At 35.7% G+C, this 23,739-nt stretch overlaps 1 protein-coding gene across 6 annotated transcripts; it reads left to right on the top strand.

Moving 5' to 3' along the window:
• The first annotated feature begins 2,417 nt into the window (after nucleotides 1–2,417).
• On the top strand, nucleotides 2,418–22,694 carry LOC123514722 (inositol-tetrakisphosphate 1-kinase-like). 6 transcript variants are annotated; one of them, XM_045272796.1, is made up of 12 exons: nucleotides 2,418–2,791; nucleotides 5,489–5,593; nucleotides 9,593–9,617; nucleotides 10,097–10,195; nucleotides 11,050–11,191; nucleotides 12,126–12,221; nucleotides 12,729–12,772; nucleotides 13,461–13,620; nucleotides 15,232–15,264; nucleotides 16,585–16,711; nucleotides 17,283–17,392; nucleotides 17,828–22,694. In XM_045272796.1, exons 2-12 carry the CDS (start codon nucleotides 5,496–5,498, stop codon nucleotides 17,992–17,994), a joined length of 1,101 nt encoding a protein of 366 aa, XP_045128731.1. In that variant the 5' UTR covers nucleotides 2,418–2,791; nucleotides 5,489–5,495; the 3' UTR covers nucleotides 17,995–22,694. The 6 variants fall into 6 exon arrangements, with proteins under 6 accessions (XP_045128731.1, XP_045128729.1, XP_045128730.1 ...); XM_045272794.1 differs by having other exon boundaries at nucleotides 2,418–2,724; nucleotides 5,492–5,593; XM_045272795.1 differs by having other exon boundaries at nucleotides 2,420–2,724.
• The last annotated feature ends 1,045 nt before the right edge of the window (nucleotides 22,695–23,739 follow it).

Genomic DNA, 23,739 nt, shown 5'->3' on the forward strand with positions numbered 1-23,739 from the left:
ATAGGTTGCCATCACCTTTGCTTTCACCTTATTCCAAAGCCTTTTTATATAAGACTTGAGCTGCATGTAAGACTTTCTCTCCCACTTTCTACTCCTATCTCTATTCTGTCCAGCTAACTTCTCTCTCTCTCTCTCTCTCTCTCTCTCTCTCTCTCTCTCTCTCTCTCTCTCTCTCTCTGTATTTGTGGAATGTGCGGTTTTCTCCCCCGAGCCACCACAACGCCGAGTCGACCATACGTAGTCTGACCGTCTCCTCCAGCTCCACATTCTGCATACTAGACACAGCTTAATCTACCAATGGGGTCTTAATGCGTTGGTAAAATGCGACTCCAAGTCCACCGTTCAGGCTATCTCTTCCCCTAACCCTACTTCATATGTAGTATAAAGCATTTTGTCATTCATGCCTGTAGACTCCCATGTCGTGGCTCGTGCCTGCTGTGTCATTCCCCTGCCGACAACACACTGGAACGCTATTGCCTACACTGTCCACAACTTGACGGTCTGCTGCCTCCGGGTCTTCCAATAATAGACATCTGTCGCCACCTAATTACGGATAACGTCTTGGATTAACTCCTTATTCGATATCCACGTTTTGGTGGTTTTTCACTGACGTCACCGCTATATATTGATTGCATATAGTACTCCATCCTTATTGTATTTTTATTAAAGTGTGTGTGTGGATGTGTATTTGTTTTATATCTGATCTATGTGATGATGTGATAAAATCAATGCCTCAATTTATGTACTGGACTGATTCATGCGCAATCTCTCTCTCTCTCTCTCTCTCTCTCTCTCTCTCTCTCTCTCTCTCTCTCTCTCTCTCTCTCTCTCTCTCTCTCTCTCTCTCTCTCTCTCTCTCTCTCTCTCTCTCTCTCTCTCTCTCTCTCTCTAAAAGCAAACTTCCCTAAGGATTGTTAATCATTATTCCACCCACCACCAACTCAGGTATCTCCTAGCTACTTAACTATTCCCACCGGCTGCCCTCTTCTACACCCTTCCCATCCCACCTCCTACTAGTTCCTCTTCCCTCACTAGCATTTATCAATTTTACTGTACGTGTCATACCACCGGACTGTACCATCAGTTTTTTTTTTTTTTTCAGTGTTTTGTTTCGACGACCTTTAACTGACAGCTGGAAATACCAGACTTTTTCTTTTTCAAGAGCGTGTGGATCATCCATATTTATTGAAGTTAAACACTTATGAATTGAAAGCTCGAGTAATGATCTCTGTAACCTTCGAATATATATAAATATATATATATATATATATATATATATATATATATATATATATATATATATATATATATATATATATATATATATATATATATATATATATATATATATATATATATATATATATATATATATATATATATATATATATATATATATATATATATATATATATATATATATATATATATATATATATATATATATATTTTTTTTTTTTTTTTTTTTTTTTTTTTCATGAGGATAAAAAAAAAAAAAAAAAGTTAAGCATACGTGACAACTTAATAATGTATGATAATGTACTTAATCTAGTGCCATCTGGGTGAGGTTTGGAGTTCCATGACTTTCGATTGATGATCCAAATGACGAGTGAATAAGTCATTTAGTGTAAATAACCACGGTCTATCCAGTTCACAATTAAAATTAACTGACTTCTGAACAATTAAGAGAAAAAAAAAAAAGAATTGGTAGAAGAAAGAGTTGATGCAAGAGAAGTAGGGAGATGTATTATATCATGTTTCATAAGTTGATTAACCATTCTACCAGTGTAAAACTGAAGAAGCTTATGAACAGTTTCAGAGGGCGAACTAAAGTAAAGATATAAGGAAGGAGCAAACGGAGAAAGATGGGCAATATAGAATATTATACATCTATTCAAAGTTGACTGGGTTCAAACTAATCCCGGAAAAGCAAGAAGTTCTTTCAGTAGAGACTAAAGATTCCAAGTTCTGTACAAAGACGCAAATTCTCGTCGCCTTGAAATCGGTAGCGAAGGATCCAAGTGGCAATTCTTCCAATACATTTCGATTGATTTCACTATTTCAGTACACAGTAGCCTACAGGCAGTCGTAATTCATCTTGGAAACGTGCATAAAGCCTCTCCTTAGCCATTTGCTGTGTAAGTAGATAGTATTCGTAAGTGATAGTTCTCTCCCATGTCTGTGGTTTTCATTTACTCCGTTTTTGCATTGAGATATATTGTACACGACGTCACCTGGTGGAAAAATTGGATACGCAATAGATATTTCGTGTATGTTCACTTTCCTTCCCTCGTGTCAGGCTTTGTTTTACTAAGAGAAACACACCCAAATTTATATGTACAGTACAACTTGAGCCACAACTCCCAGAAATCATCCTTCTGCTTCTTCATCACGTTTGTTTACGTTTGGACCAGCACTCAGTGAACCCTTGCCTTGGTGATACCTGGGGGGTGGGGGTACCTTCCTTCGTTCTGGACATTGCTTATAGGTCACGAATTACCACTTGAGTGCATAACAAAGGGAAGATAGAGAAAGAAGAAAAAAAAAAAAACTACGAGATTGGTGGAGCAGTGAGGGATACTATCAGTGTGTCGCCTCCCGTGGGTGGCGGTGGTGCGTGTGCTGATTAGCGGTGGTGCCCCACGCCCAGGAATGTTGTTATCTCACATCCACTGTCTGCAGATGGTGTTTTCCGGAGAGATATAGAGGCGCAACCCTTCCCAGGTGAGGCGTAATAGTCTGGGAGGGACTGGGTGATATGTGAATTGCCGTTGACATGTGTGATGTGAAGGTGCGTGTCGTATTTGTTGGGACGAAATAGGTACTACTTGGTGAAATGGGTGATGTTCGGTGCTCATGCTTCGGGTATTTGTTATATGGGGGGTGTTGTGGCTGTGGCTTATTCAGGAAACTGATATGTTTTTTTTTTTTTTTCTCATCTAGGGATCAACTTTAGTTACCTTGATTGCCTCTTATCTATCTCTGCTGGCATTTACCACACGGGCATGAACACAGGATATTAGATCTGTGATAACAAAGATTCCGAAGAAAATCTGGTACTTATGGGCGAGGAGCACGGCTTATATAACGTCAAGGCCCTGTACAGGTGCCAAGTGTTACCTATTATATTAGTGTATGCTGCAGGTGACATTGTTCAGTGGTCATTAGGGATGCTGATGCAACGCATTGTCTTCTTTTATATGTGTGATAAAATTCTTATAAGTGAGTGGTAGATGAAGGCATGAAAACAGTGTGGTATGTATGTTTGGACTTTGCCAAACAAAGTCTTGAAATTATTACTGTTTAATACATGTAGTTAACAAGAAGGTATAATTTTACTTTATGTTTTAGTTATGGAGAACTGATTATGTAATTTTCAACATCTCGTAAATCCTGAGAAGATTTCACTAAGTAGATTTGTAAAAAAATTATGATAAATACTGTAAATAGTGAGAATTTGTGCTGAACTGCCTCAGCATTTCAGCAAGCTTAGTGCTGGTTAGGTTAAGGAAATTATGAAGTTATGACTTGGAAAGACCTTTACTAATTTTGTAGTGAACGATGAAGCACAGCAGCTAGTTTGACATTTATGTTAAAGAGGCTGATGCGTTGCAGTTAGTGTGACTATATATATATATATATATATATATATATATATATATATATATATATATATATATATATATATAGTCACACTAACTGCAGTGCATCAGCCTCTTTTAACATAAATGTCAAACTAGCTGCTGTGCTTCATATATATATATATATATATATATATATATATATATATATATATATATATATATATATATATATATATATATATATACACACACACACACACCTGATATAGCCATTATGTAAGAGTGCAGTTCAGAAAAAGACAGGAAAAGATGTTTAAGAAAAGAAATTGTTTTGTGTAATATTTATGTGACATGCACATGTTACATAATATTGAGCTAATTCATTGTCATATTCACAAGCATACATGAATTTCCCGATATGAGCAGATGTGTACAAGTACTGTGCTGTGGAGGAGGATAATTAGTATTTGCCAATTGTTACATATTGTGGTTGGTGTAACGCTTCGCGTGGTATGTTGAGTTAGGTAAGGAGATAGAAAAAAAAAAGGGAACCATTGCTTTATGATAATGTACCTCGCCATATCTCTCTGAGGATCTTTTATGACCATGGCTGGCCTCTATTTTACATGCAGATTAAAGGTTTAATTCTTACTGTACAAGAAAAACAATTTAAAGTATTTCCACATTTATTTTTTTTTCACAAAATCTGTGATCGCCACATCATTCCTATGTCATGAAAAACTGGTGAATGTAACTCAAAATGTGTGTAGGACAAGTATTATTTAGATGAGTGCATCTCAAACTTTTCAAACTTACAGAAACTCTTTCCCACTCTCTGGTATTCAGTGAAATCTCCCTATGATCCCTCACCCAATATAGAACCCCTGATCCCCATCCATGTAGAGTGAATCTCTCTCTCTCTCTCTCTCTCTCTCTCTCTCTCTCTCTCTCTCTCTCTCTCTCTCTCTCTCTCTCTCTCTCTCTCTCTCTCTGATACGAATTATTTAATTCTTTTCATATATAGTTTTATCCATTCCTGTTCATGTTTGTAATTTAAAGTAGGCTTTTCTCAAACATGTATGAATTTGTACCACAGAACCCTTGAAAAGTCTTCATAGAATCCTGTAGTTCAGCAGAATAGTTTGAGAGCCACTGATTAAGATTAAAGTCCATTATAAAATTTAAATTTACCAATGAGAGTTTCAAGATGGCATTAATTTCATATAACAAACATTGTGGAAACCAGTGTCGGGAATTGTTCTACACATTAATTTTGTAGACATTTAGAGTGTGCTTTAACTGTAATTCTTGCTAATATGAATTTTGTGTCTTTCATTACTGAGTGTCATGGCTTGTCTATTCACAGGAAAATACTACGGAGGAGAGGGTTCCTAGCCCATCCTATCCATATCTCTTAAAAGTGCCTCTTATGGCATGCAAGGAGTACAGTGCCAGTGTTCATAATACCTGCCATAGGGCAAGGGCTACCTTGTGTGGGATTGGCAGCCTGATAAATAGTCGGATATAAAAATACTATGCATTAAGATATGATTTTGCTGCATTGGAAGGACTACATTCAAATATGTACACAACGGTATTAAAAATGTGTCTTAGAAAATAGAGATTACTATCAAATTAATACAAAATCTGACTATCTATATACCAAATTTGGCAGGAGCCACATTAGTTGTTTTTCTCCATTCTAAAACCTCATTCCTGATGTCTATTACAAGTACTATTTTAGTTTCTAATCTGGATGCTGGTGAGGAAGAAAACATGATTCTAAGTCATGAGTGTTCCGGAATTATAATTTAGCTTCAGAGTGGTCAAGGGCCAAGGTAATGAAACCAAAGCCACAATTTTTACTCATGAATTTTACATTTGCATTGCATATTTCTTTACAGCAGCAGAATGGAGCAGTCAACTGGAAAGCATAAAGTGGTTGGCTACTGGCTCAATGAGCAGAAATGTCAGAAATTTGGAGTGCAAGACCTAGAAGCAACATGCAGGTGAGTGGTGTACCTTTACTGATCATCTTTAGGGATTGATGTAACAGAACTCAATTGTTGGAAGGTTGTGTCATAGATTTTATGCTTACAACATAGACTTTGTTATAGATTTTATGTAATTTGTATTGTATTGAATCGTCAATGCATTTTGAAACCCGAAGACTACATATGTATATTCCTTGATCGGATTTAGATGCCACAATTATGAAAAGTGCATTACATTAGTTTGTTAACCCTTTCCGGCAGACGTTTTGAACTTGGGAATTTTTGTCAGATCCTGAATATATAGACGTTTGTTCTGATTTTACCGCTCGGAGTTGTAGCATGGTCTATATGCAGACGATTCTTTACAAGTAACAAAAAAAACATAAAATAAATCATTATTTGGCATCTCAAATACCCATATACTTGCCAACATTGGTCACCACTTATGCTTTGTCAGTGGTGGATGTGCCACACACATATTGGGAATTTTTGCATTTTTTTATACATTCTTTTATTATTAATCTATCAGGTCAAGGGAAAAGATGCTAGTGCCATTGCCTGAAAAGGAATAGATACAAAACAAGTAGCTATTTGAAAAATATGAAGAAAAGTGGAAGTAAATTACATCCAGGTTACAATTCCTTGACTTGCACGGGCCTTGATTTTCAATGAGTGTGAGTGACTCTAAGTATTCATATGAATATATTGACAGACATTATCACCAATAAAATATATACAGGCAACCCCTGCTTAATGAAGGTTCACACAACAAAATTTCGCTACAACGAAGGTTTCATTTTACTACTATCTGCTCGTTTAACGAACACCAAACTTGCTTTAATGAAATTTTTTCCAAGTTTGAAAGCACCCCTGTATGACGCAGGCTGACAGGCTTTTGAATACACCAGTGCCTCTCGTGGACAAAACTTGCACCACTCACTCCCCTCCCCCAGTTCAAAACAATAATAGTGTCAGCAGCAGCTCGTCTTCCCTCGCTCAACGTGCTACCAAAATGCCCTGCAATGTCGCCTAGCGTTGCTAAGAAGACCAGGAAGTCTCTTACTCTCGGAGTGAAGCTGGATATTATTCACAGACACGAGAGAGGCGAGAAAACTAATAGCATTGCTCGCCACCATGGCTTGACTCCATGTACTGTCTCTACTATTTTCAAGTCAGCAGACTCTATTAAGAAGGGTGGTAAGACCATATCTTCCTTGCAAGCTAAAAGAACCACCTGAACTCATGACTCTGCAATGGATAAAATGGAAAGCCGTGTGGAAATGTGGTACATAAGTTTTGTATGTGGTACAATGATGCGCCCTTTGTTTACATTCCACAGGTTGCCAGCTAGCGTATTTCTCGCTCCACTCTCCCTCCCTTCATAAAATAATGACTTAGTCTTAAATTAAACTGCCTAAATGTTTAACTTCATAACTTTTACATTCATTAAGCCTTTTACTGTACTATGATGCACTCTCGCTTTGTTTACTCTCAATGGAAGTTCAAGTCAGGGGTTAAACTTGTTATAATTGGTTCACTTAACAAAAATTCGCTTAATGAAAGTTTTATTTTAGGAACGTAACCCATTCGTTAAGTGGGGGTTACATGTGTATATATATATATATATATATTCAATTGTTTGTTTCAATTTTGTGGCGGAGTCTATGTAGAGATTCAATTGTTTGTTCAGTGTTTGGCAGAGTCTGCGTATAGATTCAATTATTTGTTCAGTTTTGTGGCAGTCTATATATTGATATTTTTTTTTTTTTTTTTTTTTTTTTTTTATGCAGAAGGGACAACTAGCCAAGGGCAACAAAAATGGAAAAAAACAAAGGCCCACTGGGTTGCCAGTTCCCTTAAAGGTCATACGAGTTATCCAAAATTCAGGGACAAATGTCTTGAAACCTCCCTCTTGAAAGAATTCAAGTCATAGGAAGATGGAAATACAGAAGCAGGCAGGGAGTTCCAGAGTTTACCAGAGAAAGGTATGAACGATTGAGAGTACTGGTTAACTCTTGTATTAGAGAGTTGGACAGATTAAGGGTGAGAGGAAGAAGAAAGCCTTGTGCAGCAAGGCTGCAGGAGAAGGGGAGGCATGCAGTTAGCATGAAAATAGTGATAAAAGATAGCAAGAGATGCAACATTTCGGCAGTGAGAAAGAGGTTGAAGACAGTCAGTCAGAGGAGAGGAGTTGATGAGACAAAAAGCTTTTGATTCCACCCTATCTAACAAAACCGTGTGAGTGGAACCAACCCTCCCAAACATGCAAAGAGTACTCCATACAGGGATGGATAAGGCCCTTGTACAGAGTTAGCAGTTGGAAGGGCAAGAAAAACTGGCAGAGACACCTCAGAACTTTATTGAAGCTGTTTTAGCAAGAGATGAGATGTGAAGTTTCTAGTTTAGATTATGAGTAAAGGACAGACTGAGGATATTCAATGTAGAAGATGGGGACAGCTGAGTATCATCAGCTGTCATCATCTGTATAATACCTCCTCAAGTCCTCCCAGCTGGCTGAGGCAAAGCACCAGAAGCACCTCTGCCTTGGGGGATCCTGAGGAGGTATTGGAGAAATAGGGCAAGATACAGATATGAGATTGTGATCAGAGGACCCCAGCAGAGAAGATAAGGTAACAGCATAAGCAGAAGTATTAGAGGTAAAGAAAAGATCAAGAATGTTGGTCATATCTCAAAGATGGTCAGGAATGCAAGTAGGGTATTGCGCTAGTTGCTCTAGGTCATGGAGGACAGCATAGTTGAAGGCTAGTACACCAGGATGGTCAGTAAAGGGAGAAGAAAGCCAAAGCTGGTGGTGAACATTGAAATCTCCAAGGATGGAGATCTCTGCAAAAGGATAGAGGGATAGAATGTGCTCTACTTTGGAAGTTAAATAGTCAGAGAATTTACTATAGTCAGGGGGAGTTAGGGTAGAGGTAGACAGTAACTATTAAGTCAAAGCCAGATGATGGAAAACTTGGAAGATTCAGTAGTGTGGGCACGAGAGTAAGTTAAGTTGTTGCACATAGACACAACATCCAGCTTTGGAACAAAACTGAGGATAGAGAAAGTAGGAGGGGACAGAAAAGGGGCTACTGTCAGTTGCCTCGGACAGCTATGTTTTGTTGAGGAAAAGAAAATGATGTTTAGTAGAGGAGTGATGGTGTTTTACAGATTGAAAATTAGATCGAAGACTGTGAATGTTGCAGAAGTTAATGAAAAAAAAGTTGAGGGAGGTGTCAAGACATTTTGGGTTGTTACCTGAAGAGCAGTCCAACCTGGGGGCATTTGTGATCCCCTCCCCCAGCAGCAGAGTCTATACATAGATTCAATTGTTTGTTCAGTTTTCGGCAGAGTCTATGTATAGATTCAATTGTTTATGCAGTTTTGTGGCAGAGTATATACATATAGATGTCAGTCTGGAATGACCAATTTATATATAGGTGTATGGATGAAAGTAGGTAGAGTCTATAAATAGTTCACTCATCTGCCGTACTGCTAGGTGGAAGGGGTCAAGTTTTATCCAGCTGTATAACCATGAGAATAGATGATAGATCTGCATTGATCTATATAGAGAAGTGAGCTACATATGTATGAAATCAGGTACATAAGATCTTATTCCAGTAACAAAAGAAACAAAATCTTATGTGTTCAGTTTTTCTTCTCTAGTAAAACAGACTCTAAATTATGGTTGTTACTACTATCTGTGAGTTTATCTAGTGTTCTTTGGTGCTGCAGTTAGAGAATACCATAGAAGAAAAAGAAAAAAGAAAAGAAATAGTTTGTGTGAATTAAGATTAAATGTCATGTACAAATACCACACAGTACAGGAAATTCAGAGGAAGCATCGTCATCTGTCAATAGTAATAATGACTTTACTGTTTATTTGACTTAGATATAATGAACTTTTGGAGTTTTCTGGATATCTGCATAAGATGTATTTATTTCCTGTGGTTAAGATAATAAAATATGATAATATTAATGAACTCTGCTAAGCATCACAATTTTTATTTTCAGGAGACGAGGAATACAGCTGGTTAAGGTACTGTGCAATCATCTGTGTGAATAGTTTCATTTTGCCATCATTTATCATCTGCTCTGTTTTGCAAATCTTATTATTGTCTTTCTTGTCCATTTGTTTGTTTTCGATATGTTGTGTGTATATATATCTCTCAGTTTCTCTGTGTATCTATCAAGCCATCCATCTTATCATAGTTATTGCTTATCTTGGTGATTGTAAACTGTTAAAGTAAGCTTATTGAAGTTATCTCTTCATATTTTTTTTTCTCAGTCTTTCATTTGTATCTTATCGACCTTTTTAATGTCATCAGTTTACTTCAACAGTTAATGGACTCTCAGTTCATGTAGATTCTCACGTTTTTGTTGTCATAGAGCATCACTAAGAAGAATTTCTATTAGCATACCTATACATTTCAGGGATCTCTCTTTATTTGTTTAAATTGTAATTGTATTTTTTTTCTAATGGCATAAGCTAACGTACATATTTATTTATCTTTTCAGATTGATATGAACTCTCCTTTGGATGACCAGGGACCATTTGATCTTATCCTTCACAAGGTGACAGTATTGTATGCCCAGGCCCTCAACAATAATGATAAGGTAATGCCATTTAAAGTAGACAAAATATGTTGGAATGGTCTTTAACAACATTGATGTATTGAAGAAGGATAAGAATTTCATGAGAACAAATTATATCATTGGTTTTGGTTCCAGCTGTTACCATTATACATCCCTCATTATATTGGCCCATCATTTTTGTTTTGCTCATGCTTTTTGTCATGGTGCAATTCAAAGCATGAGAAATCTGAGCAGTGTAACATTTTCAATGCATTTTTAGCCTTCTTCAAACTCTGTTTGGAAAATATAACAACATGCCACTGAAAATGTCCATCACCATTATTACTCCTGTCATCCTTTTGACATGACGTGTTTGTGTGTATAGCAAAAATATGTAGTGCACTTGTAAGAGTAGTCATACAGTGATCCATTGAGAAGAATATGTCATGGAACATTGAGGATTTCATACAAAACAGTATACACAAACTCTCACTTTAAGTTTAAAGGATAGTGTTTAATAAAAAGATGCTCTTGTAAGCTTGTGAAATTTTCCATAAAATACAAAATCTCAAGAAAAGGTAAATCTTATAAAATAGAAAGAAGGCACTGTTGTAACCGCTATAGATGGTGCTTGCCTGTCCCTGCTATTGTATGTGTAAAAATACTTTCTACATAAAATCATTCATGTGTGTGCACTGGTTTGAAATATGCCACTAGATTATTGAAAGCATTAAGGAAGATGAAGGAGAACTGTTCATCTGGCTGTGTGTTTAAGGTTTAAATCTGGATGAATTTTCCTTAAATATTCTGTACAGTATTGGCTATTTAGCTTTTTTCAAACCATTTATGTAATAATTAATGTGAGTGGATATTTATTATAATAAGGTTTTTTTCAGGCTGCAAATGCAATCAATATGTTTGAAAACTATATAAAGAAGCATCCAGAAACCTTTGTCATGGATCCTCTTCCTGGTGTCCACAAATTGCTCTTAAGGAACCAAACCTATGAACTTCTTCACCAACGTTTCAGATATGATGGTTAGTAAATGGAATTTTTATCTGTTTTATTTATGTGTTTGTTTTGAAATGGAGATGGTTGATGCTTTCCTACCTTATACATCTAGCCATTCCACATATCTCTGTTAGCTTCCAAAGATTAAAGGAAACTGTGACCGCCTACCAGTATTTCACTACAGTATTACAAAATAATTTAAATTTAGCCCCCATCTAACACACACACACACACACACACACACACACACACACACACACACACACACACACACACACACACACACACACACACACGCCCGGTAGCTCAGTGGTTAGAGCGCTGGCTTCACAAGCCAGAGGACTGGGGTTCGATTCCCCGGCCGGGTGGAGATATTTGGGTGTGTCTCCTTTCACGTGTAGCCCCTGTTCACCTAGCAGTGAGTAGGTACGGGATGTAAATCGAGGAGTTGTGACCTTGTTGTCCCGTTGTGTGGTGTGTGCCTGGTCTCAGGCCTATCCGAAGATCGGAAATAATGAGCTCTGAGCTCGTTCCGTAGGGTAACGTCTGGCTGTCTCGTCAGAGACTGCAGCAGATCAAACAGTGAAAAAACACACACACACACACACACACACACACACACACACACACACACACACACACACACACACACACACACACACACACACATAATGAATTAACAAATTGTACAGTACATTGCAACTGTGTAGCTGCTTGTCAGTACATGTTCATATTTAAGCATCCTTTAATTTCCAAACCACTGCACTTTTAATTAATAGAATAGAATATATCCTACTTAGAATGATTTGATCTTTTATTTCTGTGGTTGTGTAACTTTCCACACTGGACACTCTGTATAGACATGTATATTTACTAGGTATATTGATAAAATTTCAGGTATATCTTTCTTATTATCAAATTTATGGAATTGTCGTAACAAACTGTCAATTTATGTTACAGAAAAGATATTTACTCCAACATACGCAGAACTGTCATCAAAAGATGTTAAAGAAAATGCTGAGATTGTAAAGCAAGCAAGTGTTACATTTCCAGTAGGTGAGTAGCTTTTCTCATAAAGTTTATAATGAGAATTCTTTCTTGTTTGCTTTTGAAGTAAATGAATGAGAAAGTTGTAGCAATTTAACCAGATTTTACCACTATATTTTTTTAAAAATAATGAATTATTTGATAATTTAATAAAAGCAGGATTTGAGGAGTCTTCTCTATATCACAGAATAAGACTTGACATGAGTTTTTTTTTTTTTTTTTTTTTTTTTTATTTATTTATTTATTTATTTATTTTTTTTTTTTTTTTTAACAAAACTATGGATTGGCTTGTCTTAAAGTTTGCTCTTTTTTATTTTTAGGTTTCTTTTTAAGACAAGATGATTGATGTTATATCCTGTAGCATTTTGTATTAGATTTAAATTTCTTTAGTGTTATCTGTATTTTAAGATACTTATCTCTTACTGTTTCCCACCTTTATACAGATTACTAACTTACTATTAACACAGGTTATTTTAAATTTATATGAAAATTGATATTATTGTCATCTTTCATCAGTATGCAAGCCAGTGACAGGAGGTGGTGGAGTAGAAGCTCATGAGGTTTGTACAAACTTAACTTTTTAGATATTCAGGGGACTTGATTTGTGGTAGTTTAAAATTAATCATTCATATTATGATTTATTTTCAAAATGGTTGAATTGTTTTTCTTGACTCTTTAACTGTGACTCAATATGATCAGCACCCAATGTATGTGTTGTGATGCCAGTCCGCTATGAATGTCACGTGATAGTCCAGAGTCATTCATGACAGTCAGTCGTATGACACAGAGCTCCATCTTTTATAAATAGATCAGATACATTTATGGAAAGAACTTGGCAAAAAAAGTAGAAATGAAATGTCTGAAATACATGGAGTTGTTTAAATACTGCAGACTCAGCATTAATGTAAAAATTGTAGCAATCAAAATCACATTGAAGTAATGAATGTATATGTACAGTACGCTGTTTACATGGAACGCTGGACTCGTTTGGCATGGGAGGATGAATTTTTTGCTTTTTGGTCCTACTCAACTTTTGATGGATAGAAGAACCTCTGCATTTCATCTTAGTTCTCTTTCTTCTAGCAAGCATCAGATCATGATCTTGAACTTACCTTGAATTATTTTGTTACTTAATGTGCTTGGAGGAATAATTTTGATAGAAAGAAGTGTTGTACTAGTAATAATAAAATAGTAAGCATCACTTTTTTCTTGGGATGAAATTAATTCATAGTCATTTACAATTTTCAGATGGCTGTAGTTTTCAATGAAATGGGTCTTAGTGAGTTCAGACTTCCTTGTGTTGCTCAGTCCTTCATAAATCATGGAGCTGTTCTATATAAGCTTTTCGTCTTGGGACCAGTGTGGTTTGTCATTGTGAGGCCATCACTCAAGAACTTCTATGCTGGAGGTATGTAGAAAAGACTTGTTTGGATTAGATCATTTCTGTGATTTTGATATTACAAATTCCTTTCTGTTTAGAGATGCTTATCTTTTATGCTATATTTTTTTATTACTATGAATTTTCTTGGGAGGATCACCATTTTTGCAAGTTTTAAGTTTTTTTTGTTCTGTATTTTTGTGCCACCATATTTCATTGATCAGCTAAGTGCTAAATTTTCACCCTTATAATTGGAGATGTTATTTCTTAACAAGAGTGAAGTGTGCCTTAAAAACAGAACATTAATTCACGTTTTAGTTTAATCCTTGTGTAGTTGTACTTTGCTTATGTAAGGACAATAACCATACAAGGTTGACTGCTGATTGATATCCAAGGTAGGAGAATGAATCATCTTTCTGCATATTACTTCCCTGGATGGTGTCAGGCAGCTTCAAAATCATTAACAACATTTCACTAACTGGTGCCTCCAAAGTGATCGTTTGCCAAATGAAATCTTAAGGAACACTACCTAAGACATTGTAATATTTGTCTTGGTATTGAAAGTAACAGTATTTAATTTTATGCCTTACATTATCCTTAGTATTTTGCACAGACTTTTGTCATAACACATTTGTTACATGATTGAAAAATATGATGTTTTATTAATGATTCAAGTGAAGTGACACTGTTGGATATTATATTTATTGCATTTCAAGTGCATTATGTGTTTCGAACTCAGCAGTAGATTCTCTCTCTCTCTCTCTCTCTCTCTCTCTCTCTCTCTCTCTCTCTCTCTCTCTCTCTCTCTCTCTCTCTCTCTCTCTCTCTCTCTCTCTCTCTCATCCTTTCCTCCCCCCATCTTCCCTCCCTCAGATCCTTCCAGTTCTTTCATAGTTTATGTTCAAAACAGGTGAATACATTTCTTGTTATCACTTGGCACCAGCTTTTAACACACCTGATTGAATTAACTGTTGGATTGGAGTTACAATCATCTCTGCTCAGTTAATTTGTTTCTTGATTGTTATTATCATTGTTATTGTTATTGATATTATTCTTTTTATCACTGTTATTATTTATTTATTTTTTTTATTTATTTACTTATTTATTTACCTGTTTATTGATTCATTCATATACTTATCTTACCTGATTTAATTTTTTTCTTCAAAAGGGTTAACAAGTGGATTTAGTGCAAAATATTTGACAAAAAATTCTCTCAGAATATATGTTTTGAATATGATCAAAACTTGCAAACATGGAACATCTCTAATGTTTGAAATGAAACAGAATGCTTTTTATATTTGCTTTTTATATTTACAATTACATTTGGCTTACAAATTGAAGTCTTCTTGTACATGAATAAGTACATAAAAGAAACTATATTTGTGCTCTATAGGTCATTTTTATTATGAATTGACAGCACAAGTACAATATTTATGATAATTGTTGTTCTGAAAAGCAATTTAGAAACTAGCCATTTTCTTAGGTTTTGAGAACCATAAAGTTTACCATTTTCTTTTACAATGTTGATTTTTTAATAGTAAAGTAATAGATGTAAAAATCTATTTGTTAAATATTTAAGAGCTTTATGAAACAAACATATTTTATAAGTGTTTTATTTTGACATTGTTATTTTCTTTTCAGTTGATGGTTGCTTTGGTTTTAACACACTTGCAGGTACATTGTATATGTCTATATATGTATGTAAAAGTTTGAATATACATAAATATACTTGTGTTTAGTATAAGTGATGAAACATGTGATCGTCACCATTGCCATGAGTAACAAGTCATCGGTACGAGAGGAGCCTGATTTTTTTAGTAATCCAGTACATGTTAGAATAAATTGAATAGTTACGGTTTGTTAACATATACAGGTAAGATATTTTGTATGTAAAACTTTCTTTTGTGTATGCTTTATTTTAATTATTTTTATTTCTTTTATTTTTCACTTGGTTTTATCTTGATATTTTTTATATCATACTACTGTAATGGAATACGTGGTCATCTTAGAAATGAAGCTCATGACCAGCTATTCACTTTGAGGAGGTACATAGAGGAAAGATGTTTGAGTACAAGAAACAGCAGTGTGTGTGTGTGTGTGTGTGTGTGTGTGTGTGTGTGTGTGTGTGTGTGTGTGTGTGTGTGTGTGTGTGTGTGTGTGTGTGTGTGTGTGTGTGTGTGTGTGTGTGTGTGTGTTTATATAGGTAGTTATAATTTACAGGGGTCTGAGGTACATACATGGGGTCTCATCTCCTTATATACTCTAGTTCAGTTTTCTTTAAAGTTGTAAATACTCATTATCAATACTACATCCTCACTTATCTTATTCCAAACTCTTACATTTTTTTTTTTGTTGGAAACTATATTTCTTTTTTACTCAAACATCTTCCTTTTCTTAGTGTCTTTGCTGTGTCTTCCTTTTAGCAGCAATTTCTCAACATGTTTCTTCCGCTTTATTCCACAATTTACGAATTAGTATCAAATTTCCCCTTTCTTTCCTTTGTTCCAATGTTGGCAGATTAATTTAATTTAACTAGTCTTTATAGGTTAATTATTGCAGTTCTGGAATTGTCTTCATTGGCATGCTTTGTATCCTTTCTATTTTTTCACATGTTCCTTCTTGTGCACGTACCACACTGATCCATTATATTCCATTATTGGTCATATCATTGTGGTAATTACCTGTTCCATCTTATCTTTATTCATGTAGTGGAATCCCGTGACAAATATCGGAACAATATTCCACTAAAGTGAACCTGATTATATGTAAACCACACCCATCACTCATATACTCATCCAAACTACTATTTAAGAAAATTGTAAAGAGGTCATTTTAAGCATGTAAGAATGGTGAGTAAGTTAGCATCAGAAATTTGATACACTCGAAGATCAGTTGAAAACACTTTTGTGTATCTGGTATTGATATTACTTGATGATAATGTTTTTTTTGTTTAACACAGTTGTTTATTCATTTGGTATATTTTGTCCATGACAGAGCAAGAAACTGTTTACTTCAACTCCAGTAATGTATCCAAAGCAGACTCTCGGTCTCCCCTCACTCAGCTGGACCCTGGAGACATGGAAGATGAATTACCAAAAGCTGATCCTGCAGTATTTAACAGGTGTGCTATTTCACTGACATCTTTTTTCTGACCCTTCATTTTGTGCGTGTCTTATTTATTGCACAAAGTTTGTAGCTTTCACTTATTTTGCACTTGTGCCTTTTTCTGTTCACATTCTCTGCTTTGTATACTTACTCTTTACATCCCTTTTTTTTCATTTTTTTACTTTATTCTTTTTACTATTTCTGGTTCTGATGACCTGAGGTGGTATGAAATTAACATATTGAATAAGTGATTCTGTACCATTTGTAAAAAAAGCCTTTGGTTCGTATCAAATGTAATGTAAATGAAATCTGAGTTAAAGCCCTAAATTTAATCATTGATAAACCACAACTTCATAATACTCATATGTAGTAAGCTTGAAATACAAGACCATACCATCGTTTATCCCCTTATTATAGAATATCTTAGGGAGTAGGACTTTTATCTACATGAGTGGATCTTCATTTCAGGAGGGCATTAGATTTTTACTTCTATTACATCACAATCTAATAAAGTGTAATAAAGTGTGATGAAAGTAGATGCTTCTAGATGTGAATTTTTGTAAAATAATGTTTTTAAATGTTTTCAGAATAGTAACAAATCTGCGTGAAGCTTTGAATATGGATCTTCTTGGCATTGATGTTGTTATTGACAGCAACACTGGAAAGTATGGCATCATTGATGTGAATGCTTTTCCTAGTAAGTTGATAATTTTTACCTATTCAGTATTTTACATAAGGCAAAAAGTTATGATTTTTCCTTTGGAATTTATTGGGTTTTCTTGAATACTAGAGAGGGACTTGGTAAAACTAGGATAGGTCCTGTGATCATTCTGAATGGCTGCTGTCTGTCTGAGGTAGATTTTTAAAGACAAAACAGCTAATTTCACAATGTTTGAATAAGTTGAATCAAAAGTATGAATGGTATCTCTCTTATCAACAAAAGGTAAAAAGTAATCCAACGCATATAAAGTCAAACTGATGTGTATGATGTGTGACTACAAATAAGTGAAAGATGTGTATATTTAACCATCTTTGCTGTATTAGTTCTTGGCTGAAAGTGAAGAAAATTATGATTTACAACCTTACCTGTATCACATAGATTACTATAGTAAGACTGTTTTGCATGTTTTAGGTTATGACTCTGTCCCCAACTTGATGGAGCATTTGGTGGATCTTCTTGTGATGCGAATGGATCATCCTGCCCCTGAGAGCATTAAACAGACACCAGAAGACAAGAAAATCCCAACATTTACCACTTGTGATCATCCCCAGGAGGATTCAGGGGTAGATACAGGGTAGTATATGATGCTGCTGGTGTACTGCATCTTTTCCTAGTCAGCCAAAATAACTGTATTTGAAATGTTTGGGATAACTTTTAGAATGTAATATATGCCTTAAAATGTTTGGCTCAGTATTTTTACTATAAGAAATATGTTGTCATGTGAAGAGTGCTCACTACATACAGTTTGATTAGCAAGAAGCTGCCATGACAGCAGGTTAGGCAAACTATTTGGTGCAGTGGTTAGTGTGCTTTTGTGGGAGGACAGCTTTGGATGTAATTTTTAGGAAGTGAAGTGTTTTTATATACTTTTCTACCCTTTTCATATTGGTGTGGAGGGAGGTGCTTAATTTGGGCTTCAGGTAAAGTACAGACAGCCCAATATAGTCTTTCTTTTCCTTCTATAGAGGATACTTTCTACTGAAATATAGTTCACCCCAACTCAAACACTTGCTGTGTACATAAATAGGGTATAGTTTTTGTTTACATTTTTCTATTTGATGCAAAAATCACATATAGACAGACAACAGTGATTCATACATGCATTAAGTGCAATGCTAGATTACTATTTCTTACTTCACTCATTAATACATCACTCAAAGACCATTTAGGGAGTTTGCTGGAAGTGTACTTGTTTCACCATCATTGAACCATTTATCATGACCCCCTCTCAGTATGTTCTTCACTTCTGACCAGTACTGGCTGTGTTTTCATTCTCATCATAGTACCATCCTCACCATCATCTTCATTACCACATCAGGTTTGCCTGATTTAGGCTAATCCATGTAATGTACTCTGAAAAAAAATTTTCATTCATGATTTAACAGAAAACTATCAGAACAAAAACTGAATTTGATCAATGTTTTCGGATAAGTTTTAATTTTTATAGTCATGTAAAGTACCATATTTAATGTTCAGATATGTTTCAACACATGCTTCTCATATCTTGTGATAGTTTTGTCATGCTTCATGTTAGTACTTTCTGGTGGACTTTACTCCCAAAGTTACAATTAGGTCTTTAAGGAAAACTATTTGGTGTGGTTGTTAGCAGTGGATGTTGTATGGTTGTGTAATACATAATGTGTTATCATTGTGAACATGATTGATTTTCATTGCATGTGGTCATTCATGTGTATTCATTTTACATTTATATATGCTATGATTTGCTTGGTCATTTCCAACATTCCACTCTTCAAAGTTACTTAAAGGAGAGGATCATTGTATTGATTTAGATTTTTATTTTTCAGATTATTATTTCCTTTTTAGGTAACTTGAAAATATATTCTTTATTTATGCCAAAGGTATTTAACTGTATACTTGATTGTTAGTATGGATGGATAACATATTACAGGTTGGTAATGTATATGATAGTATTGTCATGTTGGCATTTTAGACCTTGTTTAGAAAGTAAGGGAATGCATTATATTCTGAAGGAAGGTTCATTAAACAAATCAAACTAATAATTTAAAAAAAGACTAAAAGTTCCATGGTAGCTCTGTGTTGAAATATTAATGTTGCATCATATGAAGGCATGTAATTGCATTCCACTTATAATATTTTTAAAACTTTCTATAATCAAAATGGTATTTTGTAAATCATATTATTCACTTATATATGCAATGGTTGTAGTGTTTTAGCTCTACGTATTGAACTGGGGCGTTTGCTATGGGCTGAGGTGCCGGTCATTGCCGGCTGTATTGATGTAGGGTGGGGTCAACACTCCATAGACAGTTCTCTGGAGAACATCATTCTAAAACCACTTCTCATGATACATCTTGATGCACTGTACTTAAATATTATGAAACATTGAATTTAATGTTTATGCTAACAGTATCCACAGCATCTGGTGAGGTGAATGCTATTAACTTGACTTTCAGTGTTTTCACATTATTTATAATCTGCTACATATTCAGTTTCAAATGTTTTCCTCTGGTTTCAGTAGGGACCAGTGTTTTACGTGGCTAATTTCTCAAAAGAGGCCAAAACTGTATGGGGATGAAAAGACCAGCTGATATCAGTCTTCTTCAAAACATAGAAAAAACCTGAGGCAGGAGACGCGAGTTTTCAGTGCTGCTGTAAAACCCTAGTCTGTACATGTGTTGTGGTTGATTGCATGAGTATATCAGGAAAGGAGAACCAGGCTTTGAAAGCATGGGTTGTATTTCTAAAAACTAAAGCAGCAACTCAGGAAAGACAGTGGAAGACACAAAATAGAAGAACAAGCAGCAACTCAGGGAAGTTGTTGGGAGACACAATGTCAGTAGACGCTTTACCAGTGTTCTACAAAAATCTGGCATCAAGGCATGGTTGTCTCTTTAATATTTACCAGGATCTATATACGGGTATGTTAACTAAATGGATAAAGCAAGGTCATATAGTGATGGAGTAGGATTCATCCCAAGATGATGATATATCCAAGACCCGAGACAATGTGCATAGCAGTTGGCTCCTTTTGTCATATTTCTTGCTTTCTGCTTGATGGAAGTGGCTTAAAATGTTTCTAATATTTTGTTATTTGGTTTGATAACTCACAAATGATGTAATGATTTCTTTCTCTCCGACCTCCTTTTATATATGAAATTAAGTCTGTTCATGAATCTACATTTTTGCAAACTATAGCAAACACTCCAATATATTTTAGATTGAAACAAGATATTGGAAGAAGGCCATACACTTGCCCCACAGTTTAGAACAACAGACTTTTTATTGTTATCCCAGTGTAGGCAAGCCACTTTTTTTGCCCTTCCTGATCTATCCTTCTCTGCTTCTCCCTTCTGTCCTTTTCTGCTCCCCTTCTACCATCCCAGGAGTTACTGTGAGCTTGGGTGCCTATGCACGAGTTCACAACAGTGTCCATTCACATCACGGCAAACACATTTACATACTCTCTCTCTCTCTCTCTCTCTCTCTCTCTCTCTCTCTCTCTCTCTCTCTCTCTCTCTCTCTCTCTCTCTCTCTCTCTCTCTCTCTCTCTCTCTCTCTCTCTCTTTGATAAGTCAAACAGGCCATAGTACCAGTTTTTGGAAAGTTTGAAATGTCTGAATGGTCATTCTAGAGCAGTGGTTTTTAATCTTGAGGCTGTACTACCCTGGGGGTGGGCATCAATAATTTCCACTAGGATCATGAGCACATGGGAAAAAAACAAGAATTTCTCTAATTATATTTGTCGTTATCTTAATGAGAGCATGGTCATGTATGAGTTTATGAAAAATGTAAAAGTATTGCCCTATTCTTTAAAATCTGGGAGAGAAGTTTATTCATAGATGCAAAGGGAGACATGAAGGGAAGGACAGTTTCCTAGAGTGGGATCGTGATAGTAAAAAGATTATTAACCACTATTCTAGAGAGAGAGAGAGAGAGAGAGAACCATTTTTTATAGATATATACAATAGGAATGTTTTATAAAATAAATATATGTGTAGCCAGTGTGTGTGTGTATTCAGATACCTAGTTGTGATGAACAGGGCCTTAACTGTACTTGTGTTGCTCTGACTCTATATCAATATTTGTCCAGTTATGTGTGTGTTATATGATATGATAAATGGTTGCTCTGATACATGGAAACTTGCAAGAGTACTGAACCACAAGGTACCTGCATCTGATAACATGGAAGAAACAAGAATGCCATCCTTTTAAGTATGTTCTTGGCCTTGTTTTTAACCTTTTTTATTTATTTATTCATTTATTTGTTTTATTTAAATATATGAAAAAGGCAGTGTGCCATTAGCTTACAAAGTACATCTAACATTGTAAGATCCATGATCAGCAACTATTGTTAACTTTACATATAAATTGGAATTTGTAAGAGTGGTAATGACTTTTCTAAGTAAGCTGATGGGTGTACGCGAGAATAACCGTCAGTGTTTTACTTTTCTGTTTGGCTCTCTATTCTAGTTTCTCAATAGCCAGTCATCGTGAAATTATCTTGCTTTATTATTTGAAAATATTGTAATTTCTCTATAGCCAGTCATCTCCCAGCTAAGGCTAATTAATCTTTTCTTAGCAGTATAAAAAAATTTTCAACATATTATCTCGTACTGAAGATTCATAAAACTCTTGGTTAGTCATTTTTTTTTGCAGTTAGAACACAAATTCCATAGCTTCAGTGGAGAACATCCTTGCTTCCCACTTGACCAGTGAAGGTTTGAACTCTGCTCAAGTTGTGGATCTTGCACTAAGAGTGAGAGGTTACTGTTTCCTCTGAGCAAGATGACATGTGTAGTGTGTGTGAGGTATTCACCTTACTGAGCAGTTTATGTGAATTTTATACTTTTTCAGGAGGATAATGGCTGGCAGTAATGAGTGATAAGACCATAGGGAATTACACAAATGCAACCCAGAATATCTTATCGATTTCATCAATTCATATCAGTCTTACATGATCATTCCCATGCTACATTTAATGTTCAGTTATCTACTCTAGTTTACTACTTATTGTGTACAGTGCAGCTATACCAGAGTAGTTTCCAATAGTGTATCTTACAAGAACTAAGTAGGATATTAATGGAAAAAAGTGTAAGATTTATCATTAAATGGTAGAATCCCATTGATGTGAAAAAAAAAAAATGGTCAGATTTGGCTCTTTGCAGCCATAGGAAGGCAAATCAATACTTCAGTGTCTCAGATTCACATTGGTGTCATTTCATTGAAATGTGACTTTTTTTTTTCTGTCTCTCTCTGTATTTACCAACTTTTCTTTGTAGTAAATTTGTTTGATAAATTAACTCTTTTACTGGAAACTAGTGAGGTAAAGTACACTGTTAAGAATTACTGGGCTAAAGTTGTACTGTACAAAGCTTTTCTTAATGTTTGTCTTCAGTATTTAGTATGGACACAAGTGATGTTGAACTTCAACATTTTGAGTTCCGAACAAGCCTCAGAAATGTGACCTGTTCGTAAATTAGGAAACAAATGGATATTGAATATAAATGTGTGAGATGTAAATATTGATACCAAGACATACATAACAGATAGAAAACATTAAAAATATTAAAAATAAGAATGTTTGTAAATTGCTTAAGTGGATAAGAACTCTGTCATCCAGTGTTTTAGGTTTCCCAAGAAAATATGTAGTGCTTCCTATTAATTTACACTTGCACACACACACACACACACCGCATAGTGTAGTGGTTAGCACGCTCAACTCACAATCGAGAGGGTCGGGTTCGAGTCCCGGTAAGCGGCGAGGCACATGGGCAAGTCTCTTAATGTGTAGCCCCTGTTCACCTAGCAGTAAATAGGTATGGGATGTAACTCGAGGGGTTGTGGCCTCGCTTTCCCGGTGTGTGTTGTGTGTTGATGTGGTCTCAGTCCTACCCGAAGATCGGTCTATGAGCTCTGAGCTTGCTCCGTAATGGGGAAGACTGGCTGGGTGACCAGCAGGTGACCGAGGAGGTGAATCACACACACTCATGCTGCCTCATAGTTCAGTGGTAAAGGGGTTGAGTCTATGTTGGCTGCCATGGCTGGCATAGGGTCAAACACCAAAAGGGGCTGGTCACTTCTGTGATTTTTCTGCTGGCAAACAGGGCAGTTACTATCACTCCTGACCAGGAGGATGGGGTGTGTGGTGTGTGTGTGGTCAGTTTTACCTGAAGATAGGTAATAATGAGCTCTGAGCTTGTACTGACAGGATAACAGGTGGTGGTCGTGGTTCTTCTTGTGATCAGGCCTTAGCGAATTACACACACACACACGCGCATAGTGTAGTGGTTAGTACGCTCGACTCGCAATCGAGAGGGCCGGGTTCGAGTCCTGGGGCAGCG

This window comes from Portunus trituberculatus, chromosome 38 (genome assembly GCF_017591435.1).
Source record: "Portunus trituberculatus isolate SZX2019 chromosome 38, ASM1759143v1, whole genome shotgun sequence".
Lineage (NCBI taxonomy): Eukaryota > Metazoa > Arthropoda > Malacostraca > Decapoda > Portunidae > Portunus > Portunus trituberculatus.

Excerpts from the sequence above, each read along its gene's own strand:
- LOC123514722 (XM_045272792.1), top strand. Across the intron at positions 11,192-12,125 it reads CCAACGTTTCAGATATGATG|AAAAGATATTTACTCCAACA; the intron begins GTTAGTAAATGG and ends TTTATGTTACAG. Across the intron at positions 12,222-12,728 it reads AAGTGTTACATTTCCAGTAG|TATGCAAGCCAGTGACAGGA; the intron begins GTGAGTAGCTTT and ends ATCTTTCATCAG.